This window comes from Marmota marmota, unplaced genomic scaffold (assembly GCF_001458135.2).
Source record: "Marmota marmota marmota unplaced genomic scaffold, marMar, whole genome shotgun sequence".
In the NCBI taxonomy this organism is placed as follows: domain Eukaryota; kingdom Metazoa; phylum Chordata; class Mammalia; order Rodentia; family Sciuridae; genus Marmota; species Marmota marmota.
The window spans coordinates 21,110,747-21,128,589 of NW_026000016.1; the positions used below are offsets into that span (position 1 = coordinate 21,110,747).

Sequence of the window (17,843 nt, forward strand, 5' to 3'; positions counted from 1 at the left end):
ATAAAGTTTATTCCTGTTTGAGTGGCTCGTGATTTTGTGCCCAGCCAGACTGCGGCACTCACAAGGACCTTAAATGTGGAAGAGGGAGGCAGAAGAGAGAGGCAGAGAGAGATGTGGTGACCAAAACAGGGTCAGAGAGATATGATGTGGCTCATTTTGAAGATGGAGGAAGGTAGCCATGAGCCAAGGAATTCTGGTAGCCTCTAGAAGCCGGAAAAAGCCAACACATTTTCCCATTGAGCCTCAAGAACAAATTGGCCCTGCCCACACCTTGTTTGTAGCCCAGTGAGACCCCTGTTGGACTTCTAGCCTAGGAAACAATAAGGTAATATGTTTGGGTTTATGAAAATTTATTACAGCATTAAGGGAAGATAAGCACACAGGTTTAGTCTAGAAAAAAAGCCTAGAAGTGGCTCCACAGCAGAAGGGAGAGGAAAGAAAACCTCAAGTTTCTATAAAAGATCTACTGACAGCAATGTCAACACAGGAATGGATCAGTCAGTGGAGTAGGTGAATGGACTATTCCAGGGTCTTATGAAAGTGTGAATTTTATCATTGCTTCAGAATGGTAAATCTTCCTCTCTTACATGTACTTGCACACACACAAATGTCCACACTTGCACATACATACACACAGACATGGACCCCATTACCAGCTGGATGAACTTTCAGGCTCCCTTGTGGCATTAAAGCTTTTGAGCCATGTTAAGCAAGAAGAAAGAATGTTCAGAGAGGGTGGTTAGGAAAGATCCTGGGAATTGGCACTGTGTGGGAGAGAGACCCAGGTGAGAGAACATGGAAGAGGCTCCCTCAGAACTCCACTTATACTTGGAACATAGCTTGCCTCTTCACTGGGGTCTCTACTGGTTGCTGCTGGTAAAACAAACAAACAAAACCTGTATCCCTAGAAAAGCTCCTCAGAACCCTGTGGGAGACACACCGCTGTCCACAGATGCAGGCCTCACCTCATGAGTCCTTTGGTTGGTCACCTTCACCATGACCTCCTTTTGTAGGTCATAGCCCCTGGAATCTGATGATGCTAGGTTCTTCACCTTCAATTCCATGTTAAGTTCCTAGTAAAAGAAACACTTCATTTATCAGCCCACACCCCCTTTGCAATTTTCTTTTCATTCTTCCCACACTTGGGTTTTTTTTTTTTAAAGAACATGGCTTGACTCTGGTGCTTGAAATTCTTGCCAAGAGAAATGACAGAATACTGGAATTTCTCAACCACATCCTGGAAGTAACACTTAACAGTACTTACTAATGTGATTAAATCTTTTACAAGATTCCCACTGACTGGCATCTGTCACTGGAACTAACTTCAGCCAGGTCCTCTCTGAGGCACAACAATCATCAAGGTGCCAAAAGAGGCACTGGAACAATCAGGAGTAGGTGGTTATGGCCAGCAAGTGTTGGTCTGGGTGCTGGTGGCACTGGTAGGACAGCTGTGGCTGGAGTGGTGCTCAGGGTGGCGGAGGGAGGCGGGGGATCACGGGTATTAGGCTAGTTTCTGTTACTAGCTCACTGTGGGATCTTGGGGAAACCCCACATCTCTGTAGACCTCAAGGTTCTCTCTGGACCTGAAACTATATTGTGTTTGGGCTTTAGATAAATTACCTTCTTCAGTTCTTCACTCATTTGATTTGCTTCTGCAACCAATGGCATGAGTTTGACGTAGTCTTGGAATACAGCCAGGACACTGGGGTCTGCTTGGCCATCTCCACTGTTCACAGCACCTTGCGAAAGCCAGAATGGAAAAGAAAATTTGTCCTTTGCAGTGATAACTTTCCAGCCATGAATAAATGTGTATTTTCATTCACCCATTCATAGAGTTGGTCTTCTCAACCTAGGGATCTTGGCTGCACCATGGCAGGAGGCTCTCTGCCTCCATTTCCCATTCCTGGTCTCAAGGCCCTTGATCCAAGGTGACTCCAAACTTTCCAGGCAGGGGCAAGGGCAGGGGTAAAATCTGGTTGGCTCAAGGAAAAGTCTGGGGATTTATCCCAAAGCTTCAGTGCACAGCAAGCAGGCTGTTCTTACTTGGGTTATATTCGGGTGGTTTGTTTAACTTCATTGTGCCACTAGCCCTGTGCTGGGAAGGCAACTGGGCAGTCACTTACTGTGAACAAATCAATGAGTAGGTGGATTGTTCAGGCCTTGTTGGTTTGATTTTGGACAAAAACTTCAGCAAAAGAAGAACAAAGAAGTGAATTTCAAATCAATTTATTTTGCTAAAATTCTGATTAAAACACATTGGTGTAGAGAAAAGGGAGGAACTTTTGCATAAGGGCAGTTGTAGTCTACTGCTCTCCATCTACTGTTTATTTTTATTTATTTTTAAATTTTATTTTATTTTTACTTTTTAGTTATATAGGTGGATACAATATCTTTATTTTACTTTTTATGTGGTGCTGAGGATCGAACCCAGTGCCTCACGCATGGTAGGCAAGTGCTCTAACTCTGAGCCACAACCCCAGCCCCGCATCTGCAGTTTATTAAGATGGTTAAAGCATAGGTGACTTCTCTGGAAAGCCAGTACATTACAAAGACCTCAGTGGGTCCAGTCCATCCTGAGTACAGTGAAGGAGACACACAGGCAGGTGCTCAAGAGCTTCCATCTGAAGCTTGCAGAGAGATGAGCAGGCAGAAAGCAGAGCTTCTGCTCACTCACCTATGAGGAATCTGATTATTGCAGGGTAACAAGGGTAGGTTGAGCTGGGGAAAGGGAAATTTTTGTTCATTTGGTTTTGCTGTGTTGGAGATGAAACCAAGGGCATTATGCTGGACAAATGTTTTGCATGGAGCTACACCCCAATCCCAGGAGATCTTTGACTCAGAAACCTATGGCTATGATTTCCTTAAGGCCAGGACCTAGATTTTTTTCCTCACCATTCCTCCAGACCAAGGCTCCCAACCAACATCTCTAACTACTGGGGCACAGGTTCTGTAGGGTGCTGCCTTCACCTCAGCAGGCCCCTGGGTGGAGCTAAACATCATTAGTTGGCTTTAGGTAACCAGAAATATTATTTCAGCTTTCTGGTGTTGTTTTGCTATCTATCTATATATATACCATTCTCTCTCTCTTTTTTAAAATATTTTTTAGTTGTAGATGGACACAATATCTTTATTTATTTTTATGTGGTGCTGAGGATTGAACCCAGTGCCTCACGCATGCTAGGCAAGTGCTGTACCACTGAGCCACAACCCCAGCCAACACACCATTCTCTTTATAGCCCTTTGAATGGTCTGTACCCCTTTTTTAAAAATTTTTATTGTTGGTTGTTCAAAACATTACATAGTTCTTGACATATCATATTTCACACATTTGATTCAAGTGGGTTATGAACTCCCATTTTTACCCCATATACAGATTGCAGAATCACATCCACTGTTTTACATATTGCCATACTAGTGTCTGTTGTATTCTGCTGCCTTTCCTATCCTCTACTATCCCCCCTCCCCTCCCATCTTCTCTCTCTACCCCATCTACTGTAATTCATTTCTCCCCCTTGTTTTTTTTCCCTTTCCCCTCACTTCCTCTTGTATGTAATTTTGTATAACAATGAGGGTCTCCTTCCATTTCCATGCAATTACCCTTTTCTCTCCCTTTCCCTCCCACCTCTCGTCCCTGTTTAATGTTAATCTTCTTCTCATGCTCTTCCTCCCTACTCTGTTCTTAGTTGCTCTCCTTATATCAAAGAAGACATTTGGCATTTGTTTTTTAGGGATTGGCTAGCTTCACTTAGCATAATCTGCTCTAATGCCATCCATTTCCCTGCAAATTCCATGATTTTGTCATTTTTTAATGCAGAGTAATACTCCATTGTGTATAAATGCCACATTTTTCCTGAGTTTAATGAACTAAATCTTTGACATGGACTCACTCTATATTTATATGGAAATGATATTTTAACAAGGTACATTACTCTGACCCAATAAAAGATGACTGTCTTAAGGAAAGCAGGAAAGCACACAGTGAAAACAGTTGCTTTCAGATCAGTTCATGGAAGATGCCAAAAGTTGGATCCAGGAGCCACTTACCAAGCTTGTCCATGCTTACTCCCTCCGCAGCTACCCTCTCCAGCTGGAAAAAGTCATAATCAAATCTGCTCAAGTCCTCACTGCCTCTCTCTGAAGGAAATCCAATGTAGAGGTAGGCACTGTTGGACCCCAGAATAATGCGGTCCTAGGGAGGAAACATAGGCTCAGGGGAAGGGTGCTGCCTTCACCTAAGCCTGAGATCAGAAGGCGAGAGTCATACTGCTTCAGGAGGAGCCATAGCCCCATGTCCCTTGTACTAGAGTGATCTGAGAAAAATTCTGCCCTTGAAAATCCCCCAAACAGGGAAAAGACCCATATTAGAGGAGGAAAGGCATCATCTTGCTTTCATCAGCAGAAGAGCGCTACCTCCCTGCCAGGCCCAGGAGAATCAATGGAAAACAGACCCCACCCTTCCCTTGTAAGTCTTATGGAAAAACTGAGTACTCATAAACTGTTTAAAAAAAAAAAAGTGCAGGGGCTTCTCTACAGTGCCCAATGGGTCTAATTCAGACTGGGTATTACAAAAATCCTCTTGGAAGATGGGATTTTAAAGTTGAGACTTCATGTGTGAGATGTTTGGGTGAGGCAGAGATGGCCACTGCTGAGCCAATCAAAAAGAGGTCAGCAAGTTCGGGGCAGATGTGCAGGACAGTGAGGCCTGAGGAAGCTGGGGCGGGACAGCTCGCGCAGGAGTCCTAAGGGGGACCACTAAAGGATTTCTAGAAGGAAGCAACCAACTCTGTCTACCAATCTAAAAGGGTCTGTAGCTATTGGGTAGAGGACAGACTGGAGAGGGGAGAGAAAAAAGAAGCTATAGGAGCTACTGTGGTGGTAGAGCCTCTGACTAGAATGGTGGGGAGGAGAATGAAGAGGGACCAATGTTTGCCAGAGGCTATATGTTAAAAAAAAAAAAAAAAAACTCAAATGTCAGAACTGTAAGAGATCCTGGGACTTATTCAGCTCAGTCCTTGTTTTTTTTTTTAAATTTTAATATTTATTTTTTAGTATTTGGCGGACACAACATCTTTGTTGGTATGTGGTGCTGAGGATCGAACCCGGGCCGCACGCATGCCAGGCGAGCGCGCTACCGCTTGAGCCACATCCCCAGCCCCTCAGTCCTTGTTTTATAGATGAAACCAGAGAAGTGGCTTACCCAAGAACAACACATAGTGAGGTAGGGCCAGATCTGTCACTCTGGAAACCATGCCCAAGTAACTTACCATGAAGCAGGAGCAGAAGCCACAAGGTGAGATGCACCCAGCTCTACCCAAAGCCCCTCGGCTAGCTCTCTGGTAGGACTTAGAAACTTCCGTGGCCCAGGAGAAATTTACCAAATGCTGCAGCTTTGTCCTGGAAGTGATGGGCACCCCATTCACAACAACCTTGCATTTCCTGTGTGGAGTGACTGTCACTTTACCATCCACGTTCATAAAGGAAGCATGTTCATCTGAAATTCTATGAAGACAAGAGTATGTCTCAGTCATCCAGTGGATTTCAATTTTAGTGAACAGTGAGGTTGTTCGCTCTCATTTGCACAATACCCAAAGTATTTATCAAGGCTTCCTCAGGACTGTGGCTCAAGGAAAGTGGGAATAGAGGGAAGGGCCCTTCCTTAAGGAAGTGGTGAGTGGCAGACAGCAAAGCAGCTATTTTATTAACAGAAACAAGCTCCAGCTGAGGGCCTAGAGCTACAGGTCACCTACAGACACAGAGATCAGCATAGTCCTCAAAAGCACACAGGCCAGTGTGCATATTGGTGGGGGGTGGGGGTGGGGAGTGGGGGGTGGGGGTGGGGTGNNNGGAAGTGGGGGTGGGGGAGGAGGATTGAAAACAGAAATGTTTCAGCAGCCAAGATATGGACTCATCCTAGGTACCCATTGACAAATGAACAGATTAAGAAAAAGTGGGGGCTGTAGTTATAGCTCCATGGCCAAGCACTTGCCTAGCATGTGTGAGGCACTGGGTTCAATCCTCAGCATCACATAAAATAATAAATAAGATAAAGGTAAAAAAGAAAAGAAAAAGTGGTAAAAACATACTAGGGACTATTATTCACATCATTTGCAGTAATGTGGTTGGAACTGGAGGACATTCTATTTAGTAAAATACGACAGGCACAGAAAAGACCACATGTTCTCTCACTTACGTGAAAGCTAAAAGGCTTATCTCAAAAAAGTGTGAAATAGTGGTTACCAGAGCCTGGGAAGAGTGCCAGGAAGGGAAGGATGGAGAGAGGATGGTTAGTGGGGCACAATTTGATAAGAGGAATAACTTCTAATGGCCAGTAGCCCAGTAGGATAATGAAGGTGGACAACAACTAATAGAATATTTCAAAATAGGTAGAAAAGAGGATTTTTTAATGTTTACAACAGAAATATATGGCTGAGGTGAAAGATATTTCAATTAGCCTGAGCTGATCATTACCCATTATATACATGTACTGCAATGTCACCCTGTACTCAATAAATATGTACAATTATTGTGTCAAAAACAATTTTAAAGAAATTTCAGAAGAGACACTTAGGAGGGTGACTTCAAAATATATATGTACAGGTAAGTGTAAATCTGTTTCTGGGCCTTTATCCATACTAATCCAGACTTTATGTGACAAGACTTGGGGCTGGGTATCTGAGGCTGAATGTTCGGGATGCAGAGACACATGGCCCAGTCCACATCACTTGTTTGCATGGGGCCCAGGGGTCTTGTGGGGAAGGTTTTGACTTCAGCTCATCAGTGGAATTCAGTCATTTGCAGACCTGTGTATTGGACTAAGGAGGAGGGCTACAAAGAAAAAGGAGGGAAATCCCCAGGAAGAAGCCCAGAGATGGCTAGTGGTACAGGTGAGGTGGTGCCAACAGGCCTTTGGTCAGCACCCCCTAAACTTGTCTCACATGATCCATGTGCTTTGCTCAGGAGGGCTGAGGGACTTTGGGAGCACTGGCCAGGGAGACCTCTTTCTGACTGCTGGCTGAGGCCTGTGGGCAGTTGGGACACGGTGGTTCTATAAATAGGAGAGAACCCCAGTGTGGCCACCCAACCAGAGAGGCCACAGAACTTGGGGACAGCTCTGATTGCATAAACCCACCCTAGGGTTTTGCACACACACAGGCTTTGGCAGGGGCTTCCTGAGGGATTCCTTAGGGAGAGGAGCACCCCCAAAGTCTGGGCTTTCCATTTGTCCAGTGGGTGAGGGCTGTAAGCATTGAGATCTGAAGATGTGGAGATGAGATTTGGCCTTCCAACTCTGTTTCCTGGTCGGATCTTATTTCCGTGTATGAAGAATTATTATACAAGTGCTGACACCCCCCCCCCTTTTTTTCCTCAAGATTAGAGCCAGGGAAACAGAGCACGACACAGTGGATTTCAGTGAGAGAACTCAACCTCCCAGTGACTTTCTTACATAGGTGTTGGAGTGTTCCTGCAGGGAAGTCTGGGAAATTCCTTGTTCCAGCTTATCTAGCAGGACTGGGGGCCTGGCCTGGCCATAACCAGAAGACCTTCAGGAATCTCCTCTGGATTTAGATGTCCAGATTCTTTAATGCTCAACATTGGAGAACATTGATGCCAATGCACAGAAACTTACCCCAAGCCTTGAAGAGTGATAGCGTTCGAAGCAGCTTGACCAGCAACACACGAACCTAAAGAGAGGATAGCTTGTTTGCAAAAATTGTCTGAATTTGACCCTAATGAATAACATGTTTGATGTTTTGCATGTGACATTTTCTCTCCAGTAGGATAATGTGAAAGGATTTTTCAACCAGGGTTGTCAATCATAATGATCCTTGGACATGACTTGTTTTATGGATAGTTGTTTTACTTTCTGCCTTTTTTTTGGTGAGATTCCTGACTTTTTGAAATTTCCACCTTTTCTATGGTCACTAAGTCTTGGTCTTAGAAGATGCACTGAAGCCTGGCATGAAGCTGTGTTTCTAATGACTGGCCATGTCATGGGACAAGCAGAAGGTGTCACCTTCAGCTGCTGGGCAAGCCTGGCCTCAGCCTCTGACCACATCCTGCATGGAGCCTACACACCTGTCTTGGATATGCACAGCAGCCAGGGAGGAGAAAGCCAGGGGCACCCCAACCTTGGTATTCCAATTATTCAGTGTTTGGATTGAAGAGTCATTTCAAGGGCTGCCATCTCCCCAGAAACCACTAAATAAAAATGTGGTGATAAGAACCTGCCTAGAGCAGCTTAAAATGGTGAATTTTATGTTATATGTATTACACCACAATTGAAAAATCCAAAAAAAAAAAAAAAGAGAAAGGAAATAAGGAAAAAAACAGAAAGAACATATTCCTCAGGGCAAGAAGCACAAGCAGGTGGAGAGCACTTACCCGTGTGAATGAAGTACTTCAGGACCCCCGTGAGCTGTGGGTCCTCGTTGACGTTAAGAAGGTGAGGAAGGGTCTTCACCATCTGCCGCTCCTAAAGGAGAAACGGAGAGGGTCCGCGTCACCAGACAGGGTCAGCCCACTGAAGACAGAAATGCTCCTTTTCCATTCATTTCTCCCCATCTTGTCAGACTGACTCCTAAAGGAGGAAGGCTGAGCCTGTGGTGCATCGCTGACTACAGGAGTGGGGTCAGCTGTCAGCCTGAGTGCTTCTGGACAGGAGTATTCCAAGGCACAGCTGGCCTCTGACCCTGTCCTCCCCAGACCAGGCTCCAATTTTTAAGCACCAGGCTCCAATCCCTAGGGTGTGCGCAAATTCTCCCCAAACTCCCTTCAGCTGCCCAGGCATTGGCCCCTCCCACTTTGACTTCTTCCCCCACCATTTCTTTCAGGTTCCTAAAGTTCTTCAACTCCCTGTTCCCAGTGTGATGACCCTTCCCTGAGTCTCCATGAAAATTCTCATTCTCCTCAGTCCAGTGGACTGGTGAATTGATCATCAACTGCCAATGGCAGAAAAGGGCATGTTGCATCAACCCTAAGTGCATTTCATTCTTTAATACCAATACTGACTGTTGTTACGGTGATAGAAGATTGACTATCAGGTAGAAGTGAAATCAACTCAGCCCCCACAAAGAAAACTTTAAAATCTGCAAATCCTTTCTCATTAAGAGTAAAGAGAATGAAAATCTTTCCAATTGTTACTCTTCAGACAGAACACAAAATCCTCTATTCCTGCACTCTGGATCCTACTAGACCCAAGAGTTGCACATGCCCTTCCACCCCTTGCACAGGAAGTTACTTTAATAGGGCTTCTGGCTGTGCCCCAGTTATGCTGGCACCTTTAGAATCCTTGGTCCCTAACTTGATCTGGCTTCCTGAAGTCACAGAGCCCTACCTGACTCCTCTTTCACTGTCTGGGGCTTATTCTAGACTTCATGAGTCTTCCTGAGTCCAGGCTGGGCTCTCCCTCATACTTCCAAATATTCCAGGTCTGACTCTGGTCTTTGGGGTTTGCCCAGAGCCTTGTGGCTGTGGGGAGTAAGGTCGTGGTGAAGGTGGCAGTGACGAGTGGAGGTGAAGAAGGCATCTCTCTCACCAGGGGACAAGACTGACGTCACAGCATCACAGCCCAGGGGCTAGGGTGTAGCTCAATCTGAGGGTACTTGCCTAGCATTTGCAAGGCCCAGGCTCCAACCCCTAGAGTGTGCACATGCACAAATTCTCCCCAAACTCTAATTACCAACAGCCTTGAATTCCATCCCCAGCCTCACTCTGTATGCATCAAGGCCTCTCTGCCTCCTTTCCTTTCATGCCCTGCCACTCTCCCCCCAGCTCTTGCCAAGAATAATGTAAGTCTTAGGTCATGTTACATCCTACACATTCATTAAATCGCTAATTCATTGCCCCTCACCCCAATCTGGGGGCTGACAATATCCCAGACAGCACTGCATGGGGGGGGGGGCAGTGCAGAGCTGGGCCTCACCTGGGCAATGGCTGCATACTGCTGCTCCCATTCTCTCCAAGCCTGCTCCAACAGGTGTGCCCAGGTTTCCTGAATAGACTGAGTCCCCAGCTGGTGGTCTGCCAGGAAACAGGCTGACTGCTCTGAAAGGAGGGAGGGATTTTAAGCACCAGGTCTATAGTGTCAAAGGTGAGACTTAGAGTAACTTCAGTATGTCTCACTGGGTTCTCAGTGACAATAGGGGACTCCCAGCAAGAGTAGAAAGTAAAGCTGCACTTCTGTGTGAAGAGCTCATTGGCTAAATCCTACACTGCATAGTATCTGGACTAACTCAAAGGCATTAGAGCAAGAAGGTCCTCCCAAGAGAGGCACAGGCTCAGGATTCTATCTGCTATTTATATAGGCCTGTGGGGGAGTTTCCTTTTATACTACCATAGCAGCAAGTCCCATAAGGCCAGGAGATACAGGAAGAAGCCTAGGTTCATCTTAGGTTGTTTTCCATGTATTTTGTGTCTGTTCATATGAATAATGGGAATTAGTTGCTACAGGTAGGCTCATCCAGTTTTTGTTTTAGTGATTCATACTAACCAGGGCCACGTGTGAACCAGCTGCATGTACTGACTCCAATCTAGAAAGGACTTTTGTTGAGGTGGAATCCGTAGTGAACCAGTCCGTGGAAGGGCAGGATGGTGACTGTTAGGGAGCACTGAGCACAGAAAGTGTTGGACTTTCTGATATTGCTGGGTTGATGCTGAACACCATACTGATTGTATTTCTCCAGTTTTCTACTTTACTTTTATTATCCATCACATTTTAAATCATTAAGGGCATAAAATGATACATGTCTTCATTCTGCCAAACTGAAAACTGAGACCTTAAAGCCGTGGTTCTTGATAGTTACACATTAGAATCAACTGGGGGGCATTTTGAAAATGACTGCTCCCTCACCTACCAGAGCCCAATCACTTGGTGACTGGCGTACAGCAGTTGAGGCTGGGCACTGAATTAGAAGAGGTAGGCTGCTGCTAATGCTTCCTGGGCTTCTGGCCTCACTTAAATGCATGAAATGTCAAATGACCACCTTTTAAACCTGGCAAGGAACGTAGTATCCTGGCAGAAATAATGGACTCAAAATTAAAATGACAATTTTAAAAGGGCAGGATCATTATTTCTTTAAACTGTGAATCTCCGTTGATCTCAAAATATAGTTGGGTTGCAGGCTGGGGTTGTGGCTCAGTGGTACAGCCCTCGCCTAGCATGTGTGAGGCACTGGGTTTGATTGTCAGCACCGCATAAAAATAAATAAAATAAAGGTCCATCAACAACTAATATATGTATAATATATATATATTAGTGTGTGTGTGTGTGTGTGTGTGTGTGTGTGTGTGTAAAGGTTGAACCAAAATATCCTGAATAAAGTTCTGGAGGGCTCCTCCCCCCACCTGCCCACATCCTCCCCTCAGATCCTCCCCAGATCCCTCCCCAGGCCCAGCACACCTGCCTCTCCCTCCCTTTAGCCCCAATCCCTTGGGCATCAGCCAGCTCAGGCTCTTCTTCTTGCTCCAGTGTGGACTGAGCATGCCTCCTGGCTCACTTTACCTGCTGCTCCAGCGTTTCCACATCCAAGCAGTGTCTTGGTCTCTGCTCTTGACCAGGTGTTGACCACAGCGTTGTTCCGAACCTTTTTAGCCCTTTCGTGTGTAAAGATGAACACATTCTCAGGTCCCTTTACTACCCAAGCAGCATCACCACTGGTCCTGGGGCAGCAGCAGGTGTGCTCAGATCCCATTCACCCCTTTTCTGGTGACTATAGATTCCAGCATGTTCTGTTCCACAAAACCATTAAGACCCAAAGCGACTTCAGTAAACTGCATGGTTTTAATAAACATGTACAGCTGAGCCATGGCTGGGTGCTCAGTCCCTGGGTGTCCTTGGGCCTCAACACACTTGGTTAATTTAAGAATCTGTTCAATCAAGGTCGCTGCTACTGAAATAACTAAAACCCTGGAGGCTGTCAGAGGCTGCTCTGCCGTGTGCCCCAGGCTAGAAGGGGCTTGGGTTTTCTGGTTCATTCCCCTCCAGTGCCACCAGAGAAAATAGGAAATGCTTCAAATATTACATTCAAGCATGACTTTGTTCTTTATCTGAAATTCATTTTTAACTGAGCATCTTGTATTGTGTATGCTCACCCACTGTGGCTCTAACCCGGGCCTGTGCATGCAAAGCTTGCACTTTACCACAGAGCTACACCCCCAGGCAGCATCTTGTATTTTTTGTTTGCTCAAACTGGCAATCTTACTCCTTTCTTCTTACACAAAGAGATTGAAATACAGAGTTACAACCAGATTTGCCCAACTCACAGAATATGTGGCAGATATGGGATCAGAGTTCAGGACTCTGGTTACCGTTTTTCCCTTTTTTCTGTACCCTGTAGCCTCTCACATAAAAACTGCTGGCAACAGATTTGCACCTGATAGTCAGGGAGAACATTCTAGATGCTGCTAAAGCCAAAATTTGACTAAAGATCTGAGACTGCAGATACAGGAAGAAAATGTCTAATGGTAAATTGATGTTGAGGCCCAGCAATGAAGAATGGGAATGAAAGTGTTTTTCATTCAAATCCAAGGGCTCCCTCATTGAGAAGAAGACCCAAGGGAACACTAGAAGGAGAGGTAATTACTTGGCGGCATAATCATATCTACAATTTTGAGTAGGTTTTTTTCGCCTCATGGTAACTGAACCCAAAGGTACTCTACCTTGAGCTACATTCCCAGCCCTTTTTATTTTTCATTTTGAGACAGGGTCTCACAAGTGGCCTAGGCTGGTCTTGAACTTGTAATTGTCCTGTCTTAGCCTCCTGAGTCACTGTAATTACAGGTGTGCACCATTTTCACACCCAGCTATAATTATAGTTTTTTTAATATTTATTTTTCAGTTTTCAGTGGACACAACATCTTTATTTTATTTTATGTGGTGCTGAGGATGGAACCCAGCGCCCCGCGCATGCCAGGCGAGCACGTTACTGCGTGAGCCACATCCCCAGCCCCTAATTATAGTCTTTGAGCATTGCTTATATGAAGGAAGAGCTTTGCCGGGAATGGTTCATACATGATCACATGTGGTCTCCACCCCCACACTGTGAAGGAGTGTCGACACATTCAAACGGTTCGGAGCCTACAGAGTTGTCTTGTACAGAGCTCATCCTCATTTATTAATAGCACAAAAATCCCCTGCCTGGCACTGTTCTCTCCCCATGTAGGAGGAATCTGTGAACAGCCTGGCAGGAAACTACAGGGAGACAGATAACTAATCACATTCAGATTGGCATCCATGCTGTCCCCATCTGAGCCACGCCTCCTCTCCCATCCTGACTTGAGTGACACAATGACACTCTGAACTTTAGGTCCCAGTTCCTTCTCATTTGTTTTATTTCTTTTCATTTCCTCTCTTACAAATTGTTTGTTCTCCTTTCCCTGAAGTCCCACCCCCAAAATGCCGATTAGAAGAAGACTGGAAGAAGTTACTAGATTTAGAATCTAGAATCACTATGACTAATAAATACTCATAAACATACCTTTCAGCATATCTTAATGTTGATAGAGTTTCCTCATAACAGATGTCAGCTGGACTTATGGCTGCAATCTGTAACAACATCCCTTGAAGATTTTGTTATGTATATAGAGGTTTATTATCATCGATATTATTAAAACAGTTAACATTCACACAACAGTTTCGCATCTTACAATTTACATTATTGTTCAGATTTGACCACTCCAAAAACTAGGCTTTGAGAAAAATAATACAGCCAAGGTCACCCAGATCAGAACTGGCAGGACTAGGGTTTGAACCCACTCGTGACTAACCCCTGTGCTGCCGACCTCAGAACCACACTGCTCTCACCATGGAATACCCAGTAATTTTCTCAAGGTTTGAATGATTGTTGAAAGCATTTCGAGATCACTAGGATTTGCCTGTCCCTGTGAGATGATAGGGACAAAGGGCTAATGCAAGCCTAGTCTTGGCTCACAGCCAGACAGCCATTCAAAGTTCCCACTCTCACTCCCCATTTATCCATCCTGAAGATGCACCCTGAAGCCAGGGTACTTTCACTTAATTCATCAGGGCCATGATGCCAACAGAAAATGCCCTCACAGGGCCAAGTGCACCTAAAGCCATTAACATTCCTAAACCCCAGCCCATTCCTGCAAGCACTCCAAAAAAAGAGCTCCTGCTTGTTTCAGGGAGCCAGCCTGACATTTTCTTGTTGGAGCTGTGCCTAAGTTGAGGATCCCAAAAGGCCTACATATTCATATGTGTGACTCAGTTTCATTTCTATTGACAGCGAGACAAAATTCCCAGTGGGCAGCATCACCCAAACAGCCATTTTTGTATGGTTTCAAGTCTGGCTATTGACTTTGGATTAATTGTTCTAGAATTTGGAAAATACTTTTCAAATTAGAAACAAAAGTTTTGACGATTTGGAGATAGGTGCTGTCACTGAGAGTGACCACAGAGACAGAACATAGTCTGAGGACCTGGCAGCTCAGGATCCAGAGCATTAAGAGCCTGGGGAATAATCCTGTATAGTTTATCCTTATAGCTTGTGTGTGTATATTACCAGAGATTAAGCCCAGGGACTTGCACATGTAAGGCAAGTGCTCTATCCCTGAGCTACATTCCCAGCCTTTTTTGTTTTTGATTTGACAAACAGGGGCTTGCTAAATTGCAGAGGCTAGCCTTGAACTTGCAGTTCTTGGAGTATTAACTCACCTGGGAGATTTAAGGACTGATTTCTTTCTTTCTTTTTTTTTTTTTTTGATACTTGGGATTGACTCCGGGGATGCTTTAACACTAAGTTACCTCCACAGTCCTTTTCATTTTTTAAATATATATTTATTTATTTTTTGGTCCTGGGCACTGAACCCAGGAGTGCTTTACCACTGAACTACATTCCCAGCCTTTTTTATTTTGAGACAAGAGTCTCCTTAAATTGTCCAGGTTGGCCTCGAACTTGTGATTCTCTTGTCTCAGCCTCCCGAGTCTCTGGGATTACAGGTGCGCACCACTGCACCTGGAAAAGTTATAGCATTTAAAGCGGGTTCATTTGTATCACCTCATTTAACCATCACAGCTATTCTCTGGTGGCTATTGTTATTTGCTCCACTTTAGACATGAAAGAAATGAGGTTTTAGGATATCCATGCTGCAAGTGGGACTGGGACCATGGAGAGTTTAGAGCTTAGAGGTGGACCTTTCAGATTCTGTGTTTTATTTGCTTCCTGAGATGATCAATGATCACCTCTCACCTCCTCCTCCCACACTATAAGGGAGAAAGTAGGTGTGGCTCCGTGGCAGTGCCTGTGGCACGAAGCCAGGGTTCCATGCCCAACCCTAAAACAAACAAACCTCACTGTGATACCTTCAGACAGTCTTTGTGTCCTTATAAATGGTGCAGATCTAACCTTGAAGATCTGCACATGTAGACGTTGTCCTGTTGGTCTCATTCTCAGGAAATTTTGTACACACAGATGTGTTGAATTTTAGTTTGCAGTCAACATTCAGAGGGTGTCTTATGTCTTTGGTTTTTGTTTTCCTTTGTATTTTTGCAGTGCTGGTGATTGAACACCAGGGCTTGGACATGCTAGATGAGCACTCTTTCCCTGAGCAACATCCCCAGCTTCCATGTACATTGTCTTATTCTAGGTTCTTGGGGAATGTCCCATTGAGGCCCACAGGTAACTGGTAACTAGAAAATCATTAAAATTAAATATTTAAAATTAGTTAAGGGCTGAGGGTGTAGCCTAGTGACATAGCACTTGCCTAGCACATGAGACCCTGGGTTCTACTTCCCAGTCTTGCAAAAAAAAAAAAAAAAAAGGATAAATAAACAATAAAAATGGGCTAGATTAAGTGATAAAAATGGAAGGATGTTTATATTGTAAATTTTGGGGAGAGGTCTGGTCCCAGGTCCCAGTAGGGAGCATTTCTCTCCTAAGCAGGACCCTGCAGGAGGCAGAGTTCACCTAGGTTTGCCCCCTCTGCAGCAGAAGAGCATCGAGCCCTGATTTTAACACATTTCATGTCCCATCCATATGGCAAACATGCTGTGCTGTCTGGCATCTTTGCTAACATGACAGATTCAGCTGCTTTCCAGATTGTGAGTCTGCCCTGTGACTATCACAGTTGAATGAAAATTTCCAACCTCACCACACAATGACTGCTGCTTGAGAATATCACGACATTGCTACTGTTACTTTCTAAATTGTATTCATTGTTTTTTTTTTTTTTTTCTGATAGTAATAGTAATACATGTCCTGGGCTGGGAGTGCAGCTCTATGGTAGAGTTCTTAGCAAATGCAAAGTCCTGGGCTCCAACCTCAGCATTACAAAAACAACAAAACAAAAAATCATGTATGTTCCTTGTAGAAAACCTGAAAACTACAGAAAAAATTAAATAAGAAAAGTTAGTGCAGCCAAGTGCAGTGGCACACGCCTATAATCTCAGCAGCTTGGGAGGTTGAGGCAGGAGGATCACAAGTTCAAAGTTAGCCCTAGCAACTTAGCAAAGACCCTAGGCACTTAGCAAGACGCTGTCTCAAAAAATAATGGGCTGGGGATTGGCTCAGTGGCTAAGTGAACCCCTGGGTTCAATCCCTGGTACCAAAAAAAAAAAATTAAGATTAGTAATATAGAAGCTTTATTGAAGATTGCAGTACAAAGGGCACCAAAAGTCATATGTTAGTCCATGCTGTGGGTCAGGTGCTATATTATGAAGGTACTGAGAATAATTTTAATCACAATAACAATAACGATAACTATAACAATAATAGCTGAATCAGGCTAAAATGTTGTAAGAAGGTGATTTTACCAAAGTAGTTCTGCTGTTCCCACCCAGAGCTGACTGGAGCAGTTTGGTCAGTACAGAATCTCTGTAGGGAATGTGCAAGACTTTCTTCCCAATGGCTGCATCAGCCAGAGCACTGAATGATAAAAAAAAAAAAAAAAAGAACAACAACAATAACAACCAAAAAAAGTGAATTAAAAAAAAAGTATCAAGAAGTTAAAAAAAAATTATCCCTAGGGATAATTCAGAAAAGTCCTCACTCAAATCCCCTTTGGCTCCACAAATCTGATGATAATACCTAAGAGTAGAGATACCTTGTGTACAAAGATGCAGAAGCAAGAGAGCTAATGTGCATGAGCCACTGAGTCCCTGTCCAGAGTCAGCCCTGCAGAAAGCGTAACAGAGAAAGGGAAGCCCAGGCCTGAGATCCAACCCCCTTTAGGCTGAAGAGACTGCAGGCTTTCATTGCCAACATATATAAAGAGAAGGAATATGGGGGCAGCTGGGCAGGGGGAGGACAGGTTTGGGAAGTGATCCGAAGTCCTTTTCTCTCCTACTACCTTAAGATCCTTGAGGGAGGCCCTGCTATGACTGCAGCCTTTGGGTGAGAGGGAATGACAAGTCCCCACCCGACTCCAGGGGACAACAAAGAAAGCATCATTGAGCCAGTGTGGTGGTGCACACCTACTCAGGTGGCTGAGGGGATCACTTGAACTCAGGAGTTCAAAGCCAGCCTGGGCAATATCATGAGGACCCTGTCTCAAGGGGATGGCATCCAGGGGAGTAAAAATAGGAGGGAGGAAATTTGTAAGAAATTATAATCACAAGAAGGGAAAAAAGAAATCTACAAAATTAATATAGCACAAAGCTACTTGGGAGGCTGAGGCTGGAGGATACCAAGTTCAAGCTCAGCTGGGGGAACCTGAAGGGAGACCCTGTCTCAAAAAAATAAATAAAAGAAAGAAAGAGAAAATCAACACAGCAAAGTTGGAAAAGAAACAAACTGATCTTTAAAAACCAAAAACAAGAACAATTGATATTAAAAACACCTCGGGCATGTTCAATAGCAAATTAGACAGTGCTGTAGTTGGAATTAGTG

At 44.5% G+C, this 17,843-nt stretch overlaps 1 protein-coding gene across 1 annotated transcript in view; it reads right to left on the reverse strand.

Moving 5' to 3' along the window:
* Window positions 1-17,843, reverse strand: part of LOC107140276 (kinesin-like protein KIF28P) — a 62,671-nt gene that overhangs the window by 10,833 nt on the left and 33,995 nt on the right. Inside the window, exons 7-16 of the mRNA XM_015483312.2 lie at window positions 16,769-16,880; window positions 13,476-13,543; window positions 11,501-11,592; window positions 9,923-10,044; window positions 8,383-8,473; window positions 7,628-7,682; window positions 5,376-5,499; window positions 4,045-4,189; window positions 1,621-1,739; window positions 966-1,073 (exon numbers count right to left, since the gene is read on the reverse strand). Coding sequence (XP_015338798.1) covers window positions 966-1,073; window positions 1,621-1,739; window positions 4,045-4,189; window positions 5,376-5,499; window positions 7,628-7,682; window positions 8,383-8,473; window positions 9,923-10,044; window positions 11,501-11,592; window positions 13,476-13,543; window positions 16,769-16,880 — 1,036 coding nt within the window. The remainder of the gene's footprint in view (window positions 1-965; window positions 1,074-1,620; window positions 1,740-4,044; window positions 4,190-5,375; window positions 5,500-7,627; window positions 7,683-8,382; window positions 8,474-9,922; window positions 10,045-11,500; window positions 11,593-13,475; window positions 13,544-16,768; window positions 16,881-17,843) is intronic.